This window comes from Podarcis raffonei, chromosome 13 (assembly GCF_027172205.1).
Source record: "Podarcis raffonei isolate rPodRaf1 chromosome 13, rPodRaf1.pri, whole genome shotgun sequence".
NCBI classification, from domain to species: Eukaryota; Metazoa; Chordata; class Lepidosauria; order Squamata; family Lacertidae; genus Podarcis; species Podarcis raffonei.
In genome coordinates this window covers 42,170,465-42,196,669 of record NC_070614.1, presented here as the reverse complement: position 1 = coordinate 42,196,669, position 26,205 = coordinate 42,170,465, and the positions used below count along the sequence as shown (strand labels likewise).

At 48.0% G+C, this 26,205-nt stretch overlaps 1 protein-coding gene across 1 annotated transcript; it reads left to right on the top strand.

The window, feature by feature from the left end:
- Positions 1 to 2,751: 2,751 nt before the first annotated feature.
- PNP (purine nucleoside phosphorylase) lies at positions 2,752 to 25,897 on the top strand. Its single transcript, XM_053363849.1, has 6 exons — positions 2,752 to 2,965; positions 22,019 to 22,188; positions 22,360 to 22,463; positions 23,334 to 23,509; positions 24,169 to 24,359; positions 24,982 to 25,897. The coding sequence occupies exons 1-6, from the start codon at positions 2,943 to 2,945 to the stop codon at positions 25,197 to 25,199; spliced, it is 882 nt and encodes a 293-aa protein (XP_053219824.1). The 5' UTR covers positions 2,752 to 2,942; the 3' UTR covers positions 25,200 to 25,897.
- Positions 25,898 to 26,205: the final 308 nt, after the last annotated feature.

Genomic DNA, 26,205 nt, shown 5'->3' with positions numbered 1-26,205 from the left:
TATGACTAAGCCGCTTCTAGTGCAATACAACACTGAAACCAGAGCAGCGCATGGAAACGCCATTTACCTTCCTGCCGGAGCAGTACCTATTTATCTACTTGCACTGGCATGCTTTCGAACTGCTAGGTTGGCAGAAGATGGGACCGAGCAACAGGAGCTCACCCCGTCATGGGGATTCGAACTGCCGACCTTCTGATCAGCAAGCCCAGGAGGCTTAGTGGTTTAGACCACAGTGCCACCCGTGTCCCTTATACTCTTGGACATACACAGAGGTAAAACAGAAAATAGGATCATGCATCGTTCTAGTCATCATGGACTCTCCATGCCTAAAGCTGCGCTAAGAGGTGACCCTTTCACTCCAACTGCTCTATTTGTAACTTTTATTTTTTAAGCACCTAGCATCCTAGGGCAGCTGAGGCCCAGTACCCTGGGCTTTTCAAATTGGACAGCCAAGACTCTGAGCATCCATTTAAATTTTCTATAATGCTCTGGATAGCACTATATCAAGTCTTTCACCTGGTACTGAAAATACCATAAAGACAGCACCGTGAGAAGAAGAAGAAGAAGAGTTTGGATTTGATATCCCACTTTATCACTACCCTAAGGAGTCTCAAAGCGGCTAACAATCTCCTTTTCCTTCCTCCCCCACAACAAACACTCTGTGAGGTGAGTGGGGCTGAGAGACTTCAAAGAAGTGTGACTAGCCCAAGCAGCTGCATGTGGAGGAGCGGGGAAGCGAACCCGTTTCACCAGATTACAAGTCTACCACTCTTAACCACTACACCACACTGAACTTTTCTGTGGAGGCTGTTCCACAGTTCAAGATTTGGTACTACTGACAGATGTTAGAGGAATGGTTCAACATTCATTGACGAATAACTATTTGTTATAACTGAGGGGCGGATAAAGACTCCAACACTGGACATCTGCCCAACTATAGCACGGGATATAGTTTGCATGGTCAAATTGACCAAAAGAGAGAAGGTACAGTCTTACAAAACTGAGTTTTTATCACATGCTGGTGTAAATAAAGTGCAAGTAAATACAAATCCACACATCTTGTTGGGAACATTGTGAAATGTTCATTAATGTGTTGAACTAATCAGTTTTAGTTATATTTTGTAGTATATAAAGTTAGTGAACCGCAAGCTTAGGCTTGTGTGTGTTTGTGTAAATAAAACTGTATTTCCCCCAAGTCCAGAAACCTCCAGTTATTTTTCTGCCACAGGAAACAGAAACTAAGTATGAATAAGAGCCACAAACATCTCAGTGATTAGGCCGAACACGTTACAAATGATAAGAGGGTTACTAGAAATGTTTCAGTTTTGAGTATCAAAATAGAAAAGGGACATGTACAAATTGGTTTTTCCGTATATACATTCCTAAGAGGATGGAGAAATATTTATCCATTTCAAGAAAACCAAGGCTGGAAGTTTGCCAAGGTTCCAGCCTCCATGGGCGACTTGAAAATATATGTATACACAAATTATCAGCGCTTTTGATCTTAAAGAAATCTGAGTGGAAATTTTTAAGTGATGGAAGGTTTGGATGTGATAGAACAGAAGAGAAACAGGAGGAAAATAGCAACAGAAAGTTTGTTTGAAGTCTGAGGAATATGAAGTCTGGGTGGATCCAAACTGTTGTTAACATCTATTATTCCTCCAGTTTGTATAATAAATAGTAATAATATTCTTATATGTATACCAGGCATCCAACCAAATTGTCTGTACACTTTACACAAACAATTACTGAAAAACCACAGCCAATCGCAATAACTTGGACAGCAAAAAGAAAGTTCACACACACACACACACACACACACACACACACACAAAACTAAAATCACAGTTTGGGAGAGGATGCAATTCCTGTTCTGCCATGAAGGTCACTGGGTGACCTTGGAACAGTCAGTTAGCCTAACGTACCTCACAGGATTGTCGTGAGGATAATAGAGAGAGAGAGGAAGAACCATGCACGCCACCTTGATCTTCTTGGAGGAAAGCTGGGGCATAAATGGAGGAGAGAGCTATCAGTGGGTACTAGCAGGGCAGGCCCAAGATATTTGGGCACCTGAGGTGGACCCAAGCATGGAACAAGAGAAAAGATAGCTGAATAATAAGAATAAAAATAATAAGAAGTGCTTTTTCGGGGGGGGGGGACGACGACGCAGGGGTACTCATACCCCTAAACATTTTCTGAACCTTTGTACTTTTGTCCATTTACTGTATTTATTTTTCCCTAGATCACTATAAATCACTATAAAATGGTGATTTTCTTGAGTCAAAATGAGAGTATCCCCTAAACATTTTTTTTTAGAAGAAAGCGCTGATTACAGTACTAACAACCACAACAACCTAGCAAGGGGAATGAAACGCGTTGCCAGGGGAATTCCCCCGCGACAAGTCCTCCTAACGTTCAGGGTCAGGTGTACGCGTGTATTCCTTTTGCCTCGTGCGCATTCAGTACCCTCCACCCTCGTGGAGCTTTGTCGGTGGAAGCCGCTTCCTCCTCTTCCTGGTCGCCCGATCGCCCCCCCCATACCCTCGGGGGCCCCAGGAGCCGCCTTCGCCCCGCCTGCCCCTTCCTCCTCCTCCTCGGTCCTGGAGGGGAAGGCGGCCGGGGAGGAGGATGCTGGTGCTGATGCTGCCGCCTCGGGTGGGCAGGGCGAGAGCGGTCCAGGGCCGTGACGGGCGCCGGAGCCCCGGCGTTGCCAGGGGCAACCTTTGTGGCCGGCCGGCCGGCCGGCGGGCGCGCGAGCGGGCGGGCCCTCGGTAGAGGCTGGCGTCCCATTGGCCGGCGGGCCCGTGACGACAGCGTCGCTCTCCCCGGAGGCCGGTAAAACGGCCGCCTCCTGCAGTGAGAAGCGCAGTTCTCCCGGGAGAAGAAAGAGCGGAGGGTCCGGACGAGGAAAGCACCGAAGCCCCCATCAGTCAGAATCCGACATGGAGAGAAGCGGAGATGAAAGGTCAGAATGATCCCGGTTGCACTATATGTGGTATTATACACATATATGCACACACACACATATATATCGCAATATATATAATATGTGGATTATGGAGTAAAACCGGGGAGATCGCGCCTGCACGTGGCTCTCCTTGGATCGGTTGCTTTGCAAAGGGTCAGGCGAGGTGGGGCGCGATCCCCCATCTTTTCAGCACCCTGCCCCCCCCCCGAAGCCAGGAATTTAATAGCATGCCGCGTTTTCTACCTCGCATCTTTCTGTGTAGGGCTTTTCATTTTCTCTCTCCCTCCTCCCAGGGTCCTGCTCTCTTAGCGATGGCCCCGAAAGGTAGGGCGGTTTTAGTGTTCTCCCCCCCCCCATATTGCCGAAATAAGCTGAGGGGCTCGTTCAAGACGGGTAACAACGAAGCAGGGGAGTCCCTGATCTGCCAGCCTCGTGTCTCCTAGCGGTCAACTGGAGGTTGCGTTGCATCCCCTTTTCTCCCTCCACTCCCCCCAATCCGCTTTGGGGGTCTTTCCAGATTTTTCCTTCCTCTCCTAGCATTTAGGATTGTGGATTCTAGTGATGCCCCCACTGTCTGTGGTGGTGGGTGCAGGGGTGCCAACTTGAATAAAATTTTGGGGTGGGGTGGCAAGCAAGCCCCATCACATATAATCAATAACAAGACACAGCACACAAGCCATTTTAATGGCAATGCCCATCAACTTGGGGGTGCGTGGGCCCCTTAAATATTTTATGGGGGGGGCAAAGGGACCTCGGTCCCTAGGAGTTGGCAGGGTGGGGTGGTGGTCTTATGGGGAAGACCAAAGCTCAGACTACGGTTATGGCATTTGGGACACCTGGATCCCAAAGATGTTGTGGCCTGAAGCTCTTGGGACAGAGGAGCTGAAGGGGTCTTTTGTGTATACATGAGGGAGAGCCTGGAGGGGTGGGGTCCAGTTGGGGGTCTGGAATACGGGGTTGTACTGAGCAATGGGATGAAGTGGGAGCTGATAGTTTACATAGTGTTTTAACAGGAATGCTTAGGGAGATTTGCGCAGTTTTCCCTCACTCCAAAAAAAGTACTCCATCTCTCTCACACACATACTCACACTCTTGCCTTCCTGTCTTTGTCCCACTCAGCCTACAAGTTTCTCAGGTAGGTCTCCTCTTCCCACTTCTATTTTCACAACCCTGATAGGTAGGTTAGGCTGAGAGATAGTGACTGAGCTCAAGGTAACCCTTCTCACCTGTGAGCTTTGTGACTGAGTGGGGGGATTTGAACCTGGCCGTCCCTGGTCCGCGTCCAATGCTCGAACCCTTAACAACAACCCTTTAAAGTAGGCTAAAATGATTTCCCTCCAGATTTCTGGGGGGTGAGGAAAGAAGGGCTGAGATAGCACTCAGTTTACTTAATTACGCTGATTTCAAGGCTCAGGAATGATTGAGCAGTATCTTCGCACTTTACACTATTAATAACTAGAGGGAAGGGTGAACAGGTCATGATCAAGAACACTAGTGCCTTTCTGAAGAGGAAAGGAAGTGGCTTTTTTACAGACACTGCATCTGGAAAGCCAGGTGTGGGTTTATAAAATGTCAGATCTAACTTGGGAAAGACCTGGACATAACACCACTTGAAGATGAAATACTTTACAGCCTAGTTTCCGTCATGACTCATGTTCCTCCAGCCATCTGCACTTCAAATGCTGTCTCATTTCACCCCCTGTGGTTTAGACTGCCTTTCCCCTTGTGGTTATGGGGAAGCACTCTGCATGAGCTCTAAAGCACTGCTTCCCCCACATTCCAGGGCTGGGCTTTGCTATGGGAAAGCCGATTCTTATGGCCAAAGCCCGGGTGAAGTTTGATTCAAATCAGACTCTGGTTGTCCCAGCCTCTGGAAGACAAATTTAAGGGGTTATCTTGCAGAGGTGGCTAGGGGTGGGGACAGAGGTTCAGAGAGAGAAGCAGGTGAGAAATTGGCTTTATGGGTTAGGAAGGGCACACGACCTTCTCCCTGCAACCTTTGACAACCTCTTGATTTCTCAGTACTTCCATTTCTTACATTTCAGCTCATCTGTTAGTTCCTTACGCAGCCACACCAGTTTCCTTAAACGCCTTCCACTTTTTCTTTCAGAAGCAGAACGTCTGCACTGAATGGTTGTCAAGAACGACTATTTATTTTCTCTTTCATAAGTTCATTAGGAAAGTACACAAATAGCAAATTCAATAGTAGGCAAGCCTGGTGGTTTCCATACTGTTTAACTTGGTTTACCCAAATGAAAGTAAAATAAATAGGCTAATTCAGATCACTCCCTAGGGCAGAAGTAGCCAACATGTGTCACAGACAAAAAAACAACCCATCATCCCTGACCACTGACCATGCTGGCAGAGGCTGATAAAGGGTTGTAGTCCAAAACAGCTGGAGGGCACCACTTTGGCAACCCCTGCTGCAAGACATGAAAAAAAATCGGGTGCAGACTTTGGCTACTGCCCTATGTACTGTATATATGCTGCTTAGTATGGAAACATCTCATTGCGTTTCTCATTTCTCATTTCATTACAATGAAATCCACTGAAATCTAGCAACAGCAACATATTTTTTGGGTAGGTGGGTGGTGAGACCAGTGGGGAGAAACAGCTAATTCACAGACAGCTCCCTTTCTTTGGTAGCAGAGCTGCTAAAGAGAGGGAGAGAATATATCTGGGTTGCAATATGGCAACTCTGCTTCCAGCTGTTCTTTTGAACCAGGGATGAGGAAACTGGTTCTTCAAATGTTGCTGGGCTATAGATCTCATTGTCCCTGGGCACTGACTGGGGCTGATGGGAGTTGTAGCCTAACAATGTTTGACGGGCAGCCAACTGATCTAGATAAAGACCACAGTGCTAAGAATGTAAGAACAACTATGGTGGGTTAGGTCAGTGGCCCAATCTAGTCCAGTTTCCTGTTCTCTCAGTGGCTAACCAGGTGCCCCAGTGGGAAACCTGCAAGCAGGACCCCCCTCCCTCCCACCATTAGTTTCAGAAGTATTAATATCTCCAACTATGGAGGCAGAGCAAAGCCATCATAGCTGAGTGGCCATCGATAGCCTTGTGCATGCATTTGTCTAATCCAGGGGTCAGCAAACTTTTTCAGCAGGGGGATGGCCCACTGTCCCTCAGACTTTGTTGGGGGCTAGACTATATTTTGAAGGGAAAAAAATGAACGAATTCCTATGCTCCACAAATAACCCAGAGATGCATTTTGAATAAAAGGACACACTCTACTCATGTAAAAACCACGTTGATTCTCGGACCGTCCGCGGGCCAGATTTAGAAGGCGATTGGGCCGGATCCACACCCCCCCGGGCCTTAGTTTGCCTACCCATGGCTCTAATCCTCCTTCAAAGCCTTTCAAATTGGTGGCCATCACTGCCACTTTTAAAAGTGAGTTTCATAGTTTAAATGTGTGAAGAAGTACTTTACAGTTGTACCTCAGGTTAAGTACTTAATTCGTTCCGGAGGTCCGTTCTTAACCTGAAACTGTTCTTAACCTGAAGCACCACTTTAGGTAATGGGGCCTCCTGCTGCCGCCGCGCCGCCAGAGCACGATTTCTGTTCTCATCCTGAAGCAAAGTTCTTAACTATTTCTGGGTTAGTGGAGTCTGTAACCTGAGGCGTATGTAACCCGAGGTACCACTGTATTTCATCTGTCCTGAATCTTTCAGCCTTCAGCGTCATTACAGGTTCTAGTGTTATGAGAGAGGCAGGACACATTTTCTCCTTTCACTTTCTCCATGCCACGTATAATTTTATAAACGTCGTATCATGTTGCCTTTTGCTCGCATTTCCTCTAAACCAAGAAGCTCCCCCAAGGTTGCAACCTTTTCTCCCAGGAAATTTCCTCCTAAGACATTTCCTTAGGAACCCATTGACCTGGGAATTGGTCCCCATTGAACTGACTGGAAATGAACTCCCCTACAGGCATGTATAGAATTGCACCATGAGGAGAGGCACACTTCAGTCCCAGGGGGACAAGTACGTTGTCATTTGCATGGAACCAAAGTGTGACTAATATTGCCTGGGTCGTATGCAAAACGTACAATTTGCGTCATTTAGTGTTGGGGCCAGAATTTAGCCTGGAGGATGCGACAGAAAGTTGTATGGTTTCAGTGTAAAATATTATCTGGATTGCACAAGCTGGCTTACTTAAGAGGAGCTGACACAGTTCCACTAAAATTAATGGGGGAAGCTAGTCATGATTAAGAGTCCTCTTGATTTGAAGGGATGCAAAGTTCAACAATTTGTGCCAGAAACAAACCCAATAATCCATGGCTGAAGAGTCTTGCATGGTCCGTAAGCTTGCAACATTTTACGAGCAACCATTAGATAAATAATAAATGTGAAGTTCTTCCATTGGAGAACAACATATTGCTAACTCAACAAGGGCTGTTATTGTTTTACAAGGAAACAGATTATTGGACACTCTGTCACCCTTTGGGGCAACTAGTTTAGTTTTCTTCTCTACCAGTCATTGTTAATAAATAAGGAGACCTATTTTTTATTTTTATTTTTTGCACAACCTTCAATTCACTTCCAGAATGTCTTCAGTGAGTGAGGGCGGAGTGTTGGGTGAATGTACCGTTATTTATGGATTAACAGGTTTTCTACCCTGTTAGTCATAGTCGCTGAATAAGAAACCAGTTTTCTTTGGACTCTGCTTGGTAGGGCGAAGGTGATGGAAACTGCTGATCTGAGGGACTGGAAGGTGGGGTGTGAGTCCTTTCCAGGGGTGCTGTTTTGTAAAGTTTATATTATTGTAAGCTTGATCAGGGATGGCACACATGGGGAAAATAGAGGGGTTCAGTAAAAAGAATTTGGCCTCAGTATCTGGATGTGCCCTTTCCCCATAGCCTTTCCTGTGGTATATTCTTCAAAATGCTTCTACCAGTTCTTACTTTTTTGAGAAACAGCATAATGGAATTTATGATTGTGCAGGAGGTCTGTGCAATAGTCATTAAAGTGGAAACCTGTTTCGACAGCAGTAATTGTTGTTGTTGGTTGGCGTCCATCTGCAAGACAACGGAGGAGTGTGCCTTTGTGGGTGAAGTCAAATCAGTTGGAGAGTTGCAGTGCCTACAGCTGTAGAGACCAATGCAGGAGAGACAAGTTTTGTTGCAGCTGGGGCAGATGAAGGCATCCGGTTGTGCTGCTACAGATGTGCCATGATGATCCTTCTTTCTGTGCTGCTTCTAGCAATCATTTTTCCTCCGTGGATACATGATCTGACTGTCTCCAGGTCCTGTGGTTGTCTGCAAGGGATTCCCACATGGTGGAGTTGATATTTCCACCCTTCCCGTCTGGTTTGCAGACATCTTTGTAACACACACCTGATCTGCCTATAGGCCTAGTGCCCGAAGCCAGCCCCCCCATAAAGTACATATGTGGGGCACATCCTGCCATCTTCCATTCTGTGGACATCACCAAGTCATTTTAGCTGTCACTTGGATAGGAGTGTGAACATGGGAATGTGAGCTTGGGGGAGAACGTCTTGACACAGTGCATGTGGAAGGCGTTGAGGTATTGCTCCTTGACAGTTTTAAGTTACTTACAGCTGACTTCCATAAAGCAGCATGCTCTACACGCAAGCCTAGTAGATCTCCATCTTGGAGGCTTGCCAGGTTGAACAGACCCCCGTTGCTCCTTGAATGAATGTTCACACCATCTTCAGTTGAGCTGAAGGCATATGAGGGCTTTGGGGAGAGGAATATGCCAAAGAGAGTCGGGGCAAGAGCACAGCCCTGTTTCACAACGCTGCTCTTTATAGGGAAGGCATCTAAGGATCAACAGTCATACCGAATGGTGCTGTGCTTGTCTTCTTGGAAGGACGCAATAATCTTGTGGACCTTCAGTAGGCATCCTATCTTGTGGAGCAGTGTAAGGGTCCTTTTTGGCCGATGAGGTCAAATGCCTTTGTAAGATCCACGAAGGCGGTGCACAAGTGGCGCCTCTGCCCCCGGGCATTTCTCCTGCAGCTGACGCAGTGAGAAAATCCTGCCAACTGTGGACTTCTGAGCTCTAAATCTTCATCGTGACTTAGGTAGACTCTGCCAGAAGGTGACTGCAATCTGTTGAGAACTACGCAGGCACAGGCTTCCCCCACAGTATTCAGCAGGGAGATCCCGCGGTAGTTGTTACAGTCATTAAAGCGGAAACCTGTTTTGACAGCCGTTAATGCTGTGTAAACACAATGTGGGCAATGTATTGCTCATTATCTCTCTGGTGTTTCTCCAGCACAAATCAGGCAAGGTTATATATATATATTCCAGATAATTTTGAAAGGCAGTAACATTGTCCCTGCAAATACAGAATTCTGAAATATGACTCATTTACACATTTGAAGGCTTCTGAATATATTTGCTTCCTTCTCATGATAAATGCTGCTTCTTGTTGTCATATGGGAGGGGCAAAGAATTATGCAGGTCATGGAAACACCACTCCCTTTTCCACAGAATCCTGCTCAGATCCCTGTCCACCTTCCCCTCCCAGCTTCTGAGATTTCACCTCTCTTGCCAATTAGTCTTGAGGACTAGAAACTTGCCGAGAGAGAGAGAGAGAAGAAATGAAAACAATTATTTTTCCAGCCTTCTCTACCTAGAACCAATTCCTTTGTTTGACAGGTTGCAGTTGGGAAATGGTGCGTGTACATTCAACCTTGAGTGTGCCACTTCCTTGTTCCTCGTAGCTGTTGACTGACTAACTCATTGCTCTGATTGCAACCACGTTCATAGTAACCCTGTACGGTAGCAGATTCTTACTGCACGCTCATTTTATGCATTGTTAAATTAGAGGCTGAAGATAACGATTGGCTCCATTGCATCTGATAAGAGCTGGAACTTGTGCCCATCAGTCTTTCCGGTGGATTGCGTCAGCTGCAGTCTTGCTTCCGCCTCACCTCCATCATTGCAAAGTCAATCACGTATGGTGTAGGAAGTTGCATGTGTGTAGCCCATAGGCCTGAAAAGCCGTCTTGGTGGGTGGGTGTGACCTGCTAGGTGCAGTTCTGACCGGATTCAGCAAAACAGTTCTTGTGTTCTTATGGTTCCCTGGTGTGCCCACTGTGGGCACAGGAACACTGTGTTTTCATTAGCAGGCGAAGGAGAACAGCCTTCTCCCAACCTGAAGCCCTCCAGATGCTATTGAACAATACCTCCCATCACCCCTGACAACTGGCCACGCCAACGGCCCTTTGGTTTGATCTAGCTCTTACGATCTTTACCAGTGGGACCTGCAACAAAATTCTGCAGTACATTCTTAACCCTCTTCAGGGTGCCATCCATTCCCTTCTCAGGATTCCATAAGCTGTAAGACACCCAAGTAGGCCACTTCAATCTTCCCTCCTCCCCAGTTCCTGTTTCCCAAATGACAAATTCAATATTCTGTGGCTCAACCATGTTGTTCACTTCTGCATATCTTGGGCTTGCATGCTGATGCTACCTCCCTCTGGGTTCTCCATGACCTGGGTTTGCTATTGGAGGGAACAATGGCTATTATTTGCTCATAAACTGGGTCCTCCTGGCGTTCATCTCTTCTTTCTAAGAACAGGCTTGCTGGATTAGACCAAAGCTCCGTCCATGCTCAACATTCTCTCAGTGCCCTCCAACTATCCAAAGCAGACAATGAGGGCAGCAGGAGTGGTGCTGATGCAGAGATACAGCGTGTAACGCCAGCCCTGTTGGAGCAGGAACAATACCCCACGTTCCTGCTCCTTCCTGCTCAACTTGAAACCGGAGCATGACGAATGTCCTGGGCAAGGGTGGCATTGCAGTTACAGTCATGGCGAAGGACTGCTTTGCTCCATTGAGCAAGCACGGGAAGCTTCCCGATCTGGGCATTCACATCCTCTCTCTGCTGTGCAATGGCACAATTTCCTGCTGGGCTCTCTGGCTTCCCCCTCCCCTTTCAATTGCATCACAGGCAGGCGGCCAACGAGGAGCTACCCTGGCTCACACACCCCTCCTGCGGAGAGGCCAATCAGAAGCCAGAGATACTGCCGCACCCCTTTCCTCCCCCTCCCTTCCAAGGCGAAATGATGATGCAAAGGCACTGAGTCCTGATGTGAAGACATAACTTCCTGCAATTTATTTTTTGTTCTCTGACCCCACATTCTCTGACCCCTTTCGATGCCCTCAGTCTGAACCCACTGCCTCCTCTTTCTTTCCAGTGCTCTTGAGGCTTGTTCTGTAACCAGCCAGGCATGGATATTCCCGTTTCCCCCCATTCCGTAGAGACAGCCCCTGTTTTGTATTACCTGCCCACAGTGAAATGCTCTCTTCCTTCTGCCTTGCAATGCCAACAAACTGAGCTACACGGGCCATTGATCTGACTCTTGCTGTGGTTCTGTGCCTTTGTGGAGAGATTTCAGGAATGCCTTTTTGGGGGGGAAATGTTCCCAGCATGCTTGCTTCTTTTCCGCTCCCTCACCAGAAATCTATTGGTTGCCCCCCCCCCACCTTCCTCCAAAGAGGTTGGGGGGCCTTATGTGGCTCTCCCTCCTGTATTTTAACCTCACAACAACCCTGTAAAGTAGGCTACATTGAGAAAGAAAGAAAGAAAGAAAGAAAGAGTGCGTGAGCGGCCCTTGGCAGCTTTCCACTCAGGTAATCCAGCCCTCTGGTTGAACAAGAGCCCTGCTCTAACCCAGCCTTCCTTTCTGCCATTGTGATTGGCAGCACACACAGGATCTCCTTCGTGCTCTCCCATCCAGGCACTGACCAGACCTGCTTAGCTTCAGCGAGATGAGATGGTGTCGTATGTTTATAGAGCATATGCTGAGAATCAGACATAAAATGTTCCTGACTGGATTTGCAGCTGATTGGTAAGGTGCAGAGCCTGTTTGGTTTGCTGTTGCCCTTGCCCCCAAAGTCCAGGAACAGGCTGTTGTAAACAAGCAGGTGAAGGAGAGCTTTCTGTATTGTGTAAGGGACAAAGGGATATTGACTGTTGCTGTGGATGTGTGGGGTGAGGTCAGGTGTTCCCAGCATGTTTCGGTGGGTCCACCTGACTTCCTCACTGCGTGACCAGGAATGCACATTTGTGTGCTTTCATTTGGTTGTGTACTTTGAGATCTAACAGACCCCGGGATTTTCTGGGGAGCCCTTTAGGCTCTCTGGTGTAGTTTGGATTCATTCTGGCCACGCAGCACGTCACCCGCTTCTGACTCCCTTCCAAAGAGGAGTCAATGACCCTGCAGTGTGGAGCAGAGTGTCCGGGCTTCAAGTTTGTGCGCAAAAGGGGCGGATCAGTCACGGCTAGCAGCCAGCTTCTGTCAGTCATTAATCTGGAAAGACACTGGGGAGGGAAGTTGAGTGATGAGCAGGTCTCTGTGTTGAACGAGCCCTGAGGTCAATGGGGAATCGGCTACGCCTAAGGGTGGATGCAGAAGTCCCTGGACACAAAGGCAGGACTCCCATCGCCCCCTAGATCTCCCCTTCAGTGCTGGCCAAGGCATTAACTAACACACCTTAACTAGGGTTGACATTTAAAAAACCTTCTGGTCCATTTGGACACCAGCTCCTGCTTTTGTTCATCTATTCCCCTTGGTGGTGCCTGAAGCAGGTTAGGATCATAGGAAGCTGCCTTCATTTTTTTTAATAATAATATTTTTATTAAGGAATTTTTTATAACCACAAAAACATAACATAACAATACAATAAACACAACAAATACATAAACGAACAAAAACACAAACAAAAAAAACAAGTACAATTTCATATCTTAATTTCTTTTACCTTACTTCCCCGACTTCCTCATGCCTCCCTTTTCTGTATTCCAGATTCTAATCAATTAATCAGCAAATCTTCCCTTATTTTATTTTAATTTAATCCTCCTTATTCTCCTTGTCTTAACCGTTACTAATAGTAACCGTTTACTTTCTAATCCAACATCATTCTAACTTTCATTAATATTGTAATATTTCTTTAAATAGTCCTTAAATTTTTTCCATTCTTCTTCCGCTGCTTCTCTTCCCTGGTTTCGGATTCTGCTCGTCATCTCTGCCAGGCCCATGTAGTCAATCACCTTCATCTGCCATTCTTCCAGAGTGGGTAGATCTTGTGTCTTCCAGTACTTTGCAATGAGTATTCTTGCTGCTGTTGTAGCATACATAAAAAAGGTTATATCCTTCTTTAACACCCCTTGGCCGACAATACCCAAGAGAAAGGCCTCTGGTTTCTTAGGGAAGGTATATTTAAATACCTTTTTCAGTTCATTATAGATCATTTCCCAGAATGCCTTAATCTTCGGGCACGTCCACCAGAGGTGAAAGAATGAACCTTCCTTTTCCTTACATTTCCAACATTTATTATCAGGCAAATGGTAAATCTTTGCAAGCTTGACTTGGGTTATGTACCACCTATAGATCATTTTCATAATATTTTCTCTTAAGGCATTACATGCCGTAAATTTCATCCCGGTGGTCCACAACTTTTCCCAATCAGCAAACAAAATGTTATGACCAATGTCCTGAGCCCATTTAATCATACTTGATTTAACCGTTTCATCTTGTGTATTCCATTTCAGCAGCAAGTTATACATTTTTGACAAGTTTCTAGTGCTGGATTCTAACAGTTCAGTCTCCAATTTTGATTTTTCCACCTGGAAGCCAATTTTACTGTCCATTTTGAACACTTCATTTATTTGATGATAGTGCAACCAATCCCTCACCTTCCCTTTTAATTTCTCAAAACTCTGCAGTCTCAGTCTGTCCCCTCATAGGAAGCTGCCTTCAAAACATTGGTCCATCTTGCACTGTCTACATACAGACTGGCAAGGGCTCTGCTGAGTTTCAGACTTAAGGACTTTCCTATCCCTGCTTGGAGATGCTGGGGATCGAACCTGCGACCTTATGCATGTGGAGCAGATACTCTACCACTGAGCCACCACTCTTTCCCTTTCTACAGCCTTTTTTAAAGAAAAAAGCCCATCGCCACATCCCGTGGCAGTGAATGTCCCTCTGCTGCATGCTGCTGCTCTGCAAGGCTACCCCTGTTCTCTCCCCGCAGGAGTCGCTCTGCTAATCAGAAACACTTTGCACATGCTCAGAAGCCCAAGGAAACGTATGATTTGGAAAGCTGGCTGCCAAGTAAATCCCTCCCCACCCCAGCTTACTTATTCGAGCAAGAAGGACGGCCAGTTCCTCCCTCTACCCTCAAGCAGGGCACCTGTGTTTTTGGCAGGTGTTCAGCAGGTGAAGCTTTTTTTGGTTTGACTGTGCCATTTCCCATTATTTAGCTGAAACCCTGCCAGAAAATAAAACAGATTGGCAGTCCTATGAGGAAGGCAATAAACCAGAGTTAGAAACTGTCACGGCCAGATCAAGCATTTATCCTTCTTCCTTTTTCTGTGTTTGCTTTAATCTGCCTTTATCCTCAAGGCTGCCCTATATTACCCTGATCTCAGGACACGGCTGTGATGATTGGACACGGCTATTCGGCGAGAGCCTGCTGTCCTTCTGCATACCTGACTGCAGCAAGGTGGCTGACAGCGGGCCGTTCATTTCTGCAAAAGGACGGGAAAATTATTCCCTTGCCTAAAATGTTGGAGAAATTCTCCCAGTCAGTGTTCTGTAGACGGTAATGAACTAGATCAGGGGTGTCTAACTCAAATTCATTGGGGGCCGCATCAGCAGTTTGGTCACCCTCAAAGGGCCGGTTGTATCTGTAGGACTTACAGTACAGGAGAGAAGGGTTCAGGCAGCTGTTGGATCTGTCACATCACAGGATGGCATGCGCTCAATATAAAAACAAGTGGAGGTTTCCTGAATGCATGTAAAGTGGAGGTTTCCTGTGTAGAACGGCCGGCGCTGCTAGAGGGCAGACATTCTCTGGCTTGTAGGCTGCCGCGCATGCGCTGAAGAGGCGGCTTTCTTGTGTCAAAAAAAAAAAAAGCGAGTATAAAAGGTGAAGACTGGCGGCCGGCGGCGGCTACACGGGCCACATGACGAGGTCTGGCGGGCCGGATTCGGCCCGCGGGCCTTGTGTTTGACACCCGTGAACTAGATGGAGCAAGAGTCTAGACTCAGTGTAACACAACTTCCGTCCTATGTTCCCAAGCAACACAAAGCAGATGAAGGTTTTTCCTCTCCTGAGACACCTCTGCCTCAGATGTGTTGCAGCCTCACAGTTTGTCAACAACTATTTTTTTTTTAATCTGCCTGTGATCTTCTCCCTTTCACAGTGTGGCAGATCCTAAGCAGGTGATAATGCTTAGCTCCCTGCCCTGAAATATGTCCGGTGCTGATTTCTCTGCAGATCAAACTGCCCTGAAAGGTACAAGGACAGTACAGACTTTCTTGTTCTCCTCCCACCGGTCAGTTTGTAAGCCGAAATGACAAGGAGGGTGGAACCAACACACACACAGGATCTTTACAGGTTCCCGGCACAAGTCTCTCCCCGCCCCCCAATACTCTGTGGTGTGTCAGCTGTTTAAACGGGTGGGAAAATGTTCTGCCCTTAGCAGGGGGAAGACGTCAGTAGCAAGACATGATGAGCACAACTTTGCCCCCGCTACACCCCGGCCCACCGGATTTCCTTTTGCAAAAGCCCAGCGCTGCTCCTGTACGTGATGTATCGTGAAAACATTGCAGACATCCTTTTCGAGAACTGTTTATGACTGTGTTGGGGACAGACATGAGAGCGGTGGGGAAAACGTAACCCGCGGTTGGCAATCACTTCCTGTTGCACTCCTCCTTCCCCAGGTTTCTACATGAAAGCCGTGCTGCAAATCACTTTTCCGTTTCTGATTGCCGAGAAGGGCTTGTCATTGTTGTTGTTACTGTACAAACCTATGAGTCAGCTGAGTTGAAGGTGCTGGACTTTTCCTTCGCTGGAGGTTTTTGGGTGGCTGCCCGCCAGGGATTCTCTAGCTGTGATTCCTCCACAGCAGTGGGTTGGACTTGGATGACACCCTTTGGGTGTCCCTGACAATGGTTCTACGTGACTTTCTGCAAGTGGAGTCCATTCAGATTGGGCTCCTTTCATGCAACTCCACCAGCCAACTCCAGAGGAGAAGAAAGGGAGCCCATCTAAATAATACAGGAGAATCAGATGGAAGAATGGCATACCCCTGAAGGGTCCTGGTTTTCCTGGGACATTCCCGGAATTACAGAAGCTGTTCCCTGAAAGGTTAAAAGGGTGGGGGGACACTTTCTACAAATAAAGGGTCTAGCTCTGCCCCTCTCATCAGGTGTCACCTGCAGTCCAAGGCCACACCGTACATTTAAAACACTATCGTACCACTTTAACAGTCATAGCTCCCCCTCAAAGGATCCTGGGAATTGTATTTCGTTAAGGCTGCTGGGTTAAGGCTCCGTGAGGGGTTAAACTCCGTGAGGGGTTAAGGCTCCGTGAGGGGTTAAACTACAGCTCCCAGGTTTCTTTGGGGGAAACCGTGACTGTTAAATTGCTATAAATGTGGTTGAAATATACGGTGTGACCTAAAATGGTTTGGCCCATCCTCAATAGTCTTATTTTGCTGTGTGTGTGTGGATCACCCAGAGTGGCTGGGGAAACTCAGCCAGATGGGTGGGGTATAAATAATAAATTATTATTATTATTATTATTATTATTATTATTATTATCATTATTATCAGGGTTCAGTTCTGCTTATTTTGGGGCTAAATGTCACTGTATGAGGCAGGTGTTCCTGTGCTGCTTGGCTTTCTAAGTGGGACAATAAGGCCGGCTTGTAATTTAAACCCTGTTTGAATACATCGAAATGGATATGTGTGTACAGAGCAGCTTAGATGGCCCCTAAATCCCATGCGGCTTTGCAGGAACATGCGAGAAGATCTGTTTTTCACCACGGGCAGAGCATCATTGTGGCCTCCTGGGACGCATTGTTCATATTAAATTATAAAGAAGGGGGGAAATATCTCTGACCCACACTTAGTCATTGTCCCTTCACCACACACTCAGTGTGTCTTCCAGGAGCCCCTGCCACAGATGTTCTGTTGGGTTGCCAATTTTTCTGTCTGGTTTCTGTGCCTTTAATAGTAGCGAGAAGGAACATGCCGGGGAGGAGAGTTCTCCTGAGAAATCTGCCCGGGAATGTGGCCTGTGTCTGACCTTGCCTGATGAAATCTTGTTTGGAGAACTCCCGTCTGTTTTGGGGTTGTGTCCCAGCCTGAACCTGCTTCTTGCTTGAGATGCCTCGGGAATGCTGAGGATTCCAGGTTTTGGATCAGGCAGGCAGGATTCCTGGGTCCTTCCTTCCCCAGCGTGGTTTAGCAGCCAAACCTTCTTCCCAGGGAACTCTGGGAATTGTCTCTCTCTGAGAAGAACAAGGGATCTTCTAACAGCTCTCAGCACCCTTTGCAAACTACAGTTCCCAGGATTATTTTGGTGGGATCCATGACTATGCAAAGTGGTGCGACGCTACTTTAAATGTGCACAGTGGTACCTCAGGTTAATTCGTTCCGGAGGTCCGTTCTTAACCTGAAACTGTTCTTAACCTGAAGCACCACTTTAGCTAATGGGGCCTCTTGCTGCCGCTGCACCCCTGGAGCACGATTTCTGTTCTCATCCTGAAGTTCTTAACCCGAGGTACTATTTCTGGGTTAGAGAAAGAGTTATTTCTGTAACCTGAAGCATATGTAACCTGAAGCGTATGTAACCTGAGGTACCACTGTAGTGCAGATGGGGCCCCAGATAATTAAAAAAACAAATAAATTATCATTACGGTTCATTAGGCCTCAAGTACAGGCTTTTCTTTGCTGAGTGTCAGTGGGAAGTTTTGGCTGTGGTTTGGGTGAGAATATCATTTGCTGTGAAAAAGGAATAGGAATATATATATAGCAGGTAATAAGAGGCAACAAAATAAAATATTTTGAGTGTGTTTAGCCGTTAGAGGAGTGGTGCTCTTGAGTTATCTGCAGATACAACCTGAGACCTGACACAAAAAGGGTTGGGGAGGAAAAAGGAAGAAACCAAAAACTCCAGGCACTGTTTCTTAATGACCAGCATTCTTGCAATGACCACCCAGAGCAGAGAGACTTTGAGGAGAAGAGAAGAGGAGACAAAGCTTGCTGGTCCTTTTCGGAGAAGTGACTTTGGTCTTTCAAATTTCAGAGGCGCCCTGTGCAAGGATCTCTCTTGCCTGTGGGATTCTCCTTCCGCACCCTTAGGAGGATGGCTGCCTGTGCTGCGAGATGCCCCTCACCTGCCTTGATGGTGCCTCATAGGATGATGTGAAGGGAAAACTTCAGTTACATAGAAACAGTAAATACACAGGTGGAAGAAAGAAGCAGAGTCTTTCCAAGATCTGCACTGGGGCCAATGTGTGCCTTTAAAAACAAACAAAACAAAACTGGTTCATAAATGAGCAGCACCATTGTGTGCGTAGATGATGACGCAGTTAGTCTTTGACAGAAGCTCCATGGAAGCCTGCCTCTTCAGAGAAAGGATATTCTGCCATCCCTTAGGCTTCCCACTTTATTGGGCGTCTGCGGAGGGTGAAAGATTTATACGAGATCTCGGGAGAAGCCAGAGGATAGCCACGGAAGGCAGCTTGCCAGCCTGCGAAGTGTTTCTGCCCAAATAGTGTATTAACCCGCTGAGCAGACAGAAAAACATATTGCTGTATAAAAGGCGTAACAGTGTCCTCGGGCAAGTCTGGCGCTGGGAGTTGTTAAGAGAAACCTTTTTGTTTGCTTAGTCCTTTCATACGATGCTCAAAGAATCAGTCACCTTGTCTCCTCTCTCTGTCTCTCTCTTCGCTGTTGTACCCTGTTAAAGGTTTTTAATTGGGGGGTGAACCCTTAAAATGGCAACAAGATGGCATCCTACGAGTTGGGGATGCAGATTTCCCAAAAGAGTGTTGAAGCTTACAGTGAAAAGTGAGTGGGGCACCTGCCATTTTTAGTTTGATAGGTGGTATGTATTATATTTATTTATTTATTGCATTTTCTGGCCCAAGGATCTTATTTTCCGCCCCGCCTCGGCATCTCTCCCTGGAGACACCGTTCTTCTGAAGCAGCTGTGTGTGTTCTTGCTGCAGCTTTGTCCTGAGGCTTGGCGGGTGGTGCTGAGAAGTCCTGCCAGCACCAAAAAGGCATTTAAATAGGTTTAAGCAAGCAGATTAGGAGGTGACGTCAAGGAGCGAGGCACGTGGATTTTCACTTGTCTTTGAACCCTTTCGCCCAGGCTCCCTGGTCCTTTGATACAGCTCCACAACCCTTGTAGGTTTCAAGAGGGTCTTTCCTCATTTTGGGTTCTGTTTAAGTGGCTTTCTGGCCCAGCTTCCAGGGGCTGGAGGTAGAAACCTATGTCTCTTCCCTTGGCCTTAGGCTCAGGTTGCCAGGACTGGGCCCAGAGAGAATCCTAGTATGTTTCCAGTGTTGTGGAGAAGGGACTAATGTACCGGCACAGACCTTTTCCATCACCACAGGTGATTTCCATCCTGTATGCACACAGAAAGGCATGGAAGTTCACTTTTCTTATGCAGATGTTCAGGATCCCTAGAAGGGAAAATCAATGATTCGGAACTGTGGTCCTCAAATCTTATGCCATAATTAAAATGGTTAGTCTGTAAGGTGCCACCAGTGGCTTAGCGTGGGGGGTGCAGGGGGGGCCGGTCGCAGCGGGCGCAACATCTGGGGGTTAGGGTTAGGGGGCGCAAATCCATGGGTTAGGGGGTGCAAATTACTTGCCTTGCCCCGGGTGCTGACAACCCACGCTACGCCACTGGGTGCCACAAGGGGTTTTTTTTGCTGCAAAAGGATGTAACTGCTCTGAAGAGGGTGCCCAAAGTGTTGTCTGTGTGACTGGGACAGATTTGAACCTGTGGCCCTCCAGAAATTGTTGGTCTTCAGCTTCCATCAACTCCAGCTAGCTTGACCATCGGGCAGTGAGGTCCACAGGTTCTCTGCTGAGAATTGGGGTGTCACAAGCACACAGCCCCACTTACCCCTGGGAAACATCAGCCGATGCAGCCAAAATGTTCCCCCGGAGGTTAAAATTCAGGGAAGGTTTATCTTCGGAGAGTTCTGTTTGCAGGTTGTCTCCTACAATGGAAAGCTACAAAGGAAATTGCAACCTGTCCGGTTCGCCAACTGGAATTTTTTCAAAGCAATTGTGGCGCAGCTTAATTTGCAGGAATGGCCTGAGGGGAAGGGCGTTGGCGTAGGAAGATGTGATTTGCGTGGAGTTTCATTGGCATATTTGGAAGAGGCTGGCACTGCCAGCTAAAATGGAACTCCCTTTAGATTATGGTATGGCAGCCCAAGATCTGCATTTGGATCAGAGGAAGGAACTGTATATTCTCCCAAAAGTGGGGACTATTTGGTGGGTATTGCCAAGGGCGCCACCAAATTCGCCAAATTCACAATGGGAACACGAGGAATTATAGAAGCACTGGGCATTCTTGAGAGTTGTTTGGTTTTTTTTGAAATGGAGTTTGGGAGGACAGTCGTAGAAAACTTTGTGAAAAGGATATCTGAAAGGAAAAGGTAAACTTGCAAGTAAATTGATCAACAGCGTTTTTCATTTTTGAAAGCCAAGGTGGCCTGGTGGCTGGAACTGGGAGCCACGGTGTTTCAAGTTCAAATCTCACACCAATACGAGAGCTGGAACAATGTACAGTGGTACCTCTAGTTATGAACTTAATTCGTTCTGGAGTTCTTAACCCAAAACTGTTCTTAACTAGAGGTGTTCTTTCGCTAATGGGGCCTCTTGCTGCTGCTGCGCTGCCGGCACACGATTTCTGTTCTCATCCTGGGGCAAAGTTCTCAACTCAAAGTTACTCTTCCAGGTTAGCGAAATTTGTAACCTGAAGCGTTTGTAACTCAAGGTACCACTGTAGCGGTTACGACTTTTGGATGAGGAGGGCTGGGGAGACCCAAGTTGATATTTTCTCAGCATAGCCTACCCCACAGGGCTGTTGTGCAGTATGTGTGTGATCTATCCAGTGGCGTAGCGTGCGGGGTGCAGGGGGGGCTGGGCGCAACATCTGGGGGCACGCGCTTGCATTCGCAGCTCTCTGCCCCTACTAAAATCCACGGGTTAGGGGGCGCAAATTACTTGCCTTGCCCCGGGTGCTGACAACCCACGCTACGCCACTGGATCTATCTATCTTTCTGGCCAGTTGTGGCATTCTGTCCTCCTCTGAGGAAGGATGGGATGTAAACATAGTATGTCAATCCATAAAATTTTTTTGGTCTGCAGCCATGCCCAACTTGGTGCCCTCCAGGTGTTTTGTATGTGGTGATAAATATTGCTCTACCTTCTATTGGAAGGATTCCTAGAGTTGTGTAGGCGAGGTGCCTCAAGCATGCAGTATGCAAATGGATTATGAATTAATGCAAATGCAGATTAATAATTAACAATAGGAATGGTTTGGTTTGTGTTTCTCCCATGGAAAAGGAATAGTTTTGAAGGGGGCACCAGTTAATTTATTTTACTTCACTTTATCTCCTCCCTCCACAGTGCCAGATTTACGTATAAGCGAAACAAGCTATAGCTTAGGGGGCCCCCAAAAAAAATTAAAGGAGAAAACACCTGGATGTACATTTCCAAAATATAAGATAAAAAACAAAATAAAACCTATATACAGCAACAGTGTTTTGTGTTGTGTAGGCTCCTATTTTGTTATGTGCAAATGGCTTTAGATACCTATTAGGTCCATAAATTACCTTATAGCATATATTCAACACAAAAAACAGCGACAATTTGTTGTTGGCTAAGGACAGCTGGACATATCAAGGGCCCCATTACCTTCAGTAGCTTAGGGCCTCATCAAACCTAAATCCGGCCCTGCTTTCCCCCCAAGAGCTTAGTGCAGCGTGTACATCCTTTCGCTCCTGACCCATCCCACCTTATCCTCACAGCAACCCTGCAAAGGTAGGGCAGACTGAGAGTTAGTGACTGGTCCAAGGTGACCCGGTGAGCTGCATGGCTGATGTTTGTACTTGGCCAAGCTTCAGGATTAATCTGTTTCTCACTTGGTGTGTGTGTTTGGTTGCTGCCCCCTAGTGGCATGAAGTCTGCCCTGCAAACCCCAGCCCTGCCAACCATGTGTATATGTTCATCTCTTTTTCTCAGGTACACGTACGAAGATTGCAAGCGGACGGCCGACTGGCTGCTGTCCCACACCAAGCTCCGGCCCAGGGTCGCCATCATCTGCGGCTCGGGCCTCGGAGGGCTGGCTGACCTCCTGAAGGACCAAGTGGCCTTTGAGTATGGCAAAATTCCCAACTTCCCTGAGAGCACAGGTAAAAAACCCACTGAACCGGTGATGGAGGAACCAGGGATGGGGTTGGATAAACTGTATGGCAGCCACTAGGGGGGGCTAGTAAGCCGCAGCTGGGAGGCGCTACTGTACAGCCCAGTGGCCAATAGGGGGCAGCAGCGAGTCCTTTAACACTTTGCTTGCCTCATTCCAGTTGTCGGCCATGCCGGAAGGTTGGTGTTTGGGAGCCTCAGTGGAACTCCAAGTGTGGTGATGCAAGGCCGCTTCCACATGTACGAAGGGTACCCGCTCTGGAAGGTGAGTCGCTCCACAGAGCTGCAAACCTTTTGAAACTCGAGATGTGTCCAGCTGATTACAATTTCAGGAGCGGGATGGTGAATAGTAACGGACAATGATAAAGAAGATAGTGCCTCTGAGCCTATGCAAAGGTCCTCTGCGTCTTTACTGGCCCAACACATCTGGGATGATGGGTGAAGACGGTTCCACAAAATTTAGCCTCATCAATTTTCATGGTTCCTTGGGCATGTGCAGAGTGCAAGGGGACCTGAGAGCTGAAGGGGAAGAGTTTTGGCTTAGGACTGGGCATAAGGTCCGATTTCAAATCCCCGCTCAGCTGGGTGACTTTGAGCCAGTGATGGCCTCATCCTAGCCCGCCTTGCAGGGCTGTTGTGTGAGAATTGCATTGAACACAGGAGGGCTGGCACTGCCTGCCAGCGTCTTCCCCTGACATCACAGTATTTTGCTTGAGGAACTCAGCGGAGAGGAGGATGCGGATGAAGCTATAATTTGTGTGTGTGTGTGTGTATTAATGCTTTATTAGAATTTCATTTATAAAAAGAAAGAATGATAAATAAAAGCGTGAATGAAAATAGAAATAAAAGAAAAATACTCAATACCATTTCCATACATTAGTATACAGATATGTATAATTATCCTAGTACAAATATATTTATATATTCTGTGTAAAGTTGTTCCAAATATCACATTTATCCAAAGAAAGTCTGTGTCTATATTGAAGACCGTACATAAGTTGCTAGAATTTGTTGGTCCCCACCGTCACTGACTCCGGCTCCACCTACTATATGGGCCCCAATGGGCACCAGCCATGGTTGGTCCCAAAGCGCCCTTCTACCTCTCCTGAGTGCTGCTTCTGTCCCTCCCTCCCAGGTGACCTTCCCGGTCCGGATCTTCCGTCTGCTCGGCGTTGAGACCCTCATTGTCACCAACGCGGCTGGGGGGCTCAACCCCGAATACAAAGTGGGGGACATCATGGTGATCCGCGACCACATCAACATGCCGGGCTTTGCTGGGCAGAACCCCCTGGTGGGGCCTAATGACGACAGGTAAGGTGGGGCTCTCGTCCTTCCTCTGTGAGGTTGGCCCCAGTAGACTCTAGAGCAGTGTTTCCCAACGTTGGGTCTCTAGCTGATTTCGGATTACAATTCCCATCATTCCTGACACTGGTCTTGCTAGCTAGGGATGATGGGAGTTGTATTCCAAAGACCCAAGGTTGGGAAAAACTGCTCTAGAGGCTCCCTTTTCCTCTATTATGGTGGTTGTGGAGAACTTGAGAGCCTCCCAATGCTGCTGGACTCCAACTCCCAGCAGCCTCCAACCAGCATGCCCCATGGCCAGGGATCATGGGAGCTGAAGTCCAGCAATATCTGGAGCCTTGCAGATTGCCCACCCTTCCCTTCATAGCAACATGGGGGGGGTGGTCCTCCAAGTCCATCTGTTTGAGCTTCCCTCCCAGAGGATGGGTTTTTAACTCGCCCAGTGCTGCTCCCGTTCACAATAAGTCAGGCTGTTTGGGAGGCAGCATAGCCCAATGTGTAGAGCTCATGCTTTGTGTGCAGGAGAGTCTAGGCTCAGTCCCCGGCTGCTGCGCACAGTGGTTGGCCGCTGTGACAAGAAGATGGTGGACTAGATGGGCCATTGGCTTGATCCAGCAGGCTCTAGTTATTTTTTTAATGTTCCTTCTCCTCCCTCCCCTCATCCACAGGTTTGGGGTACGTTTCCCGGCCATGTCGGATGCCTACAACGAAGACCTGAGGAAACTGGCCCACACGGTCGCGTCGGAGATGGGCTGCTCCGGGTCGGTGCGCGAGGGAGTCTATTGCGCCTTAGGGGGTCCCAACTACGAGACCATCGCCGAATGCCGCTTCCTTCAGCGCCTGGGCGCTGACGCCGTGGGTCAGTTGGGGGCAGAGCGAAGGGGGCTTTTTGTGGGCGGGGGGGGGGAGATGTACGTTGTGCCATTTTGAAAGGAGGCATTCTCGGCCACCCCATGCTGTTGGCTGCCTCTAACATGGGGTAGCAGAGCCTATATTTGTGTTTGCCGTGGGCAACCATTTTTGTGACCCCCTTACCCATGAAACAGACAGCAATTAAGCAGGTGCAGTTTTACTTGGAGCTGCAGCAAATGGTGGGGGAAAGCCCTCTCTGGGGTGGGGCTGTGCAGAGCGCAAGTTGGGGTGCACTGGCATGACCTAATGCACCCACATATTTAAATCCCCCCAGGTGTTGTTGGACTACAGTTCCCATCATCCCTGACCAACCTGCCAGGGGTCTGATGGGAGCTGGAATCCAATAACATCAGGAGGGCCACTGGGTGCCCGCCTCTGATGCAAGACCCCTGAGTTTTTTCGCTCCAACTCAGGGGTGGAGAACTTCAGGCCTGGGAGCCGTACACGGCCCTCAGGCCTCTCAATGCGGCCCTCAGAACTCTGCCCAGATGCAGTTGCGGCCCTCTGGCTGAAAATTATTTTCTGCCCCTGCTCTAACTTCTCAACCCCCCGCTTTATTTTCCCCTCAGGCATGAGCACCGTCCCCGAGGTGATCGTTGCCCGCCATTCCGGCATGCGCGTCTTTGGTTTCTCCCTCATCACGAACAAGGCCGTCCTCGACTACGAGAGCACGGAGAAGGCCAACCACGCCGAAGTGCTGGAGGCCAGCCGCCAGAGCGCCCGCACCCTTGAGAAACTGGTCTCCCTGATGGTGCAGCGCATCGAGCGCAACAACAACTTGGCCTAGTGGTGCACTTTGCGCTGGCCCCCCTGCCGATCTCTCGCCAGCAACGTCTTGCCAAGTGGGAGACCACACCCCGCTTCCCGTCTTGTGACGGAGGATCGGGCGCGGACCAGGCGGGGAGAGCATGGCGGCCCCGTCCTCCCTGCCCCCTGAAATATTCTTCCTTTGTCGAATCCTGCTGCTGAGTCCTCTACTGTCCAGACGGTAGTTGGAAACGTCGTTCCGCTGCAGTACCTTGACCGTCTCTGGCCACTTGAGGGCTGCGCCTCTTTGTGTTTCTGATCTCTAGCCTCTGAGACGGTGCCGGTCCATCTTTGTGTGTTTGAGTGTGAGTCTTTCTCTCGTCTCTCACCTCATATTTCAGGATTTTGTGTACGGCTCTTAGGTTTCCCTCGTAATCCCTGCCAGGGCGGGAATAAGGTTGCCAGTTCCAGTCGCCTTTGATCTTACGGGCCTCTTACTAATTTACCTCTTTCATGGCACTTCGCTTTTTAAAGGTTGAGTTACAGAGAGCGGGCTTCTGAAACCCTGAAAGCTTCCGTTTCAAAATGGCCGCTCTCTCGTCAGCAGGTTCCTCAGGTAGAACCTAGCTAATACTGTGCTGCTCGCTTGATCGTGAAGGCCAGGATTTCAGTCCCTTGGATGTCAGGATGCTCACTTCGCCTTGAGGCATCCTTTGTAGGATCTCTGGTTGAACTTGATGGGCCAGCAGGCTCTTTTTATGCTCTTAAGTTTGCTAGGAAATAGCTTCTTTGTCCCCCTCAGAGATCAGTACTTCCCCTCAGATCAAGCAATGGCCATTTCTCCTTCCAGGATATGTGTGTGTTTGTGTGTGTGTCTTCATTTAGTCCCCTTGTTCGTCTGTTTGAGACATCTTGTTAGACTCTTTGCCTCTCCAAAACTGTTGCTTCTTCTCGACTTCCTCTAGAAGGGTTTTATGGATGGAGATGGTAAGGAACTTTTGTTCACTCGGAACACATTAAGGGGCAACCGGTCTTGCTTTGTCCCC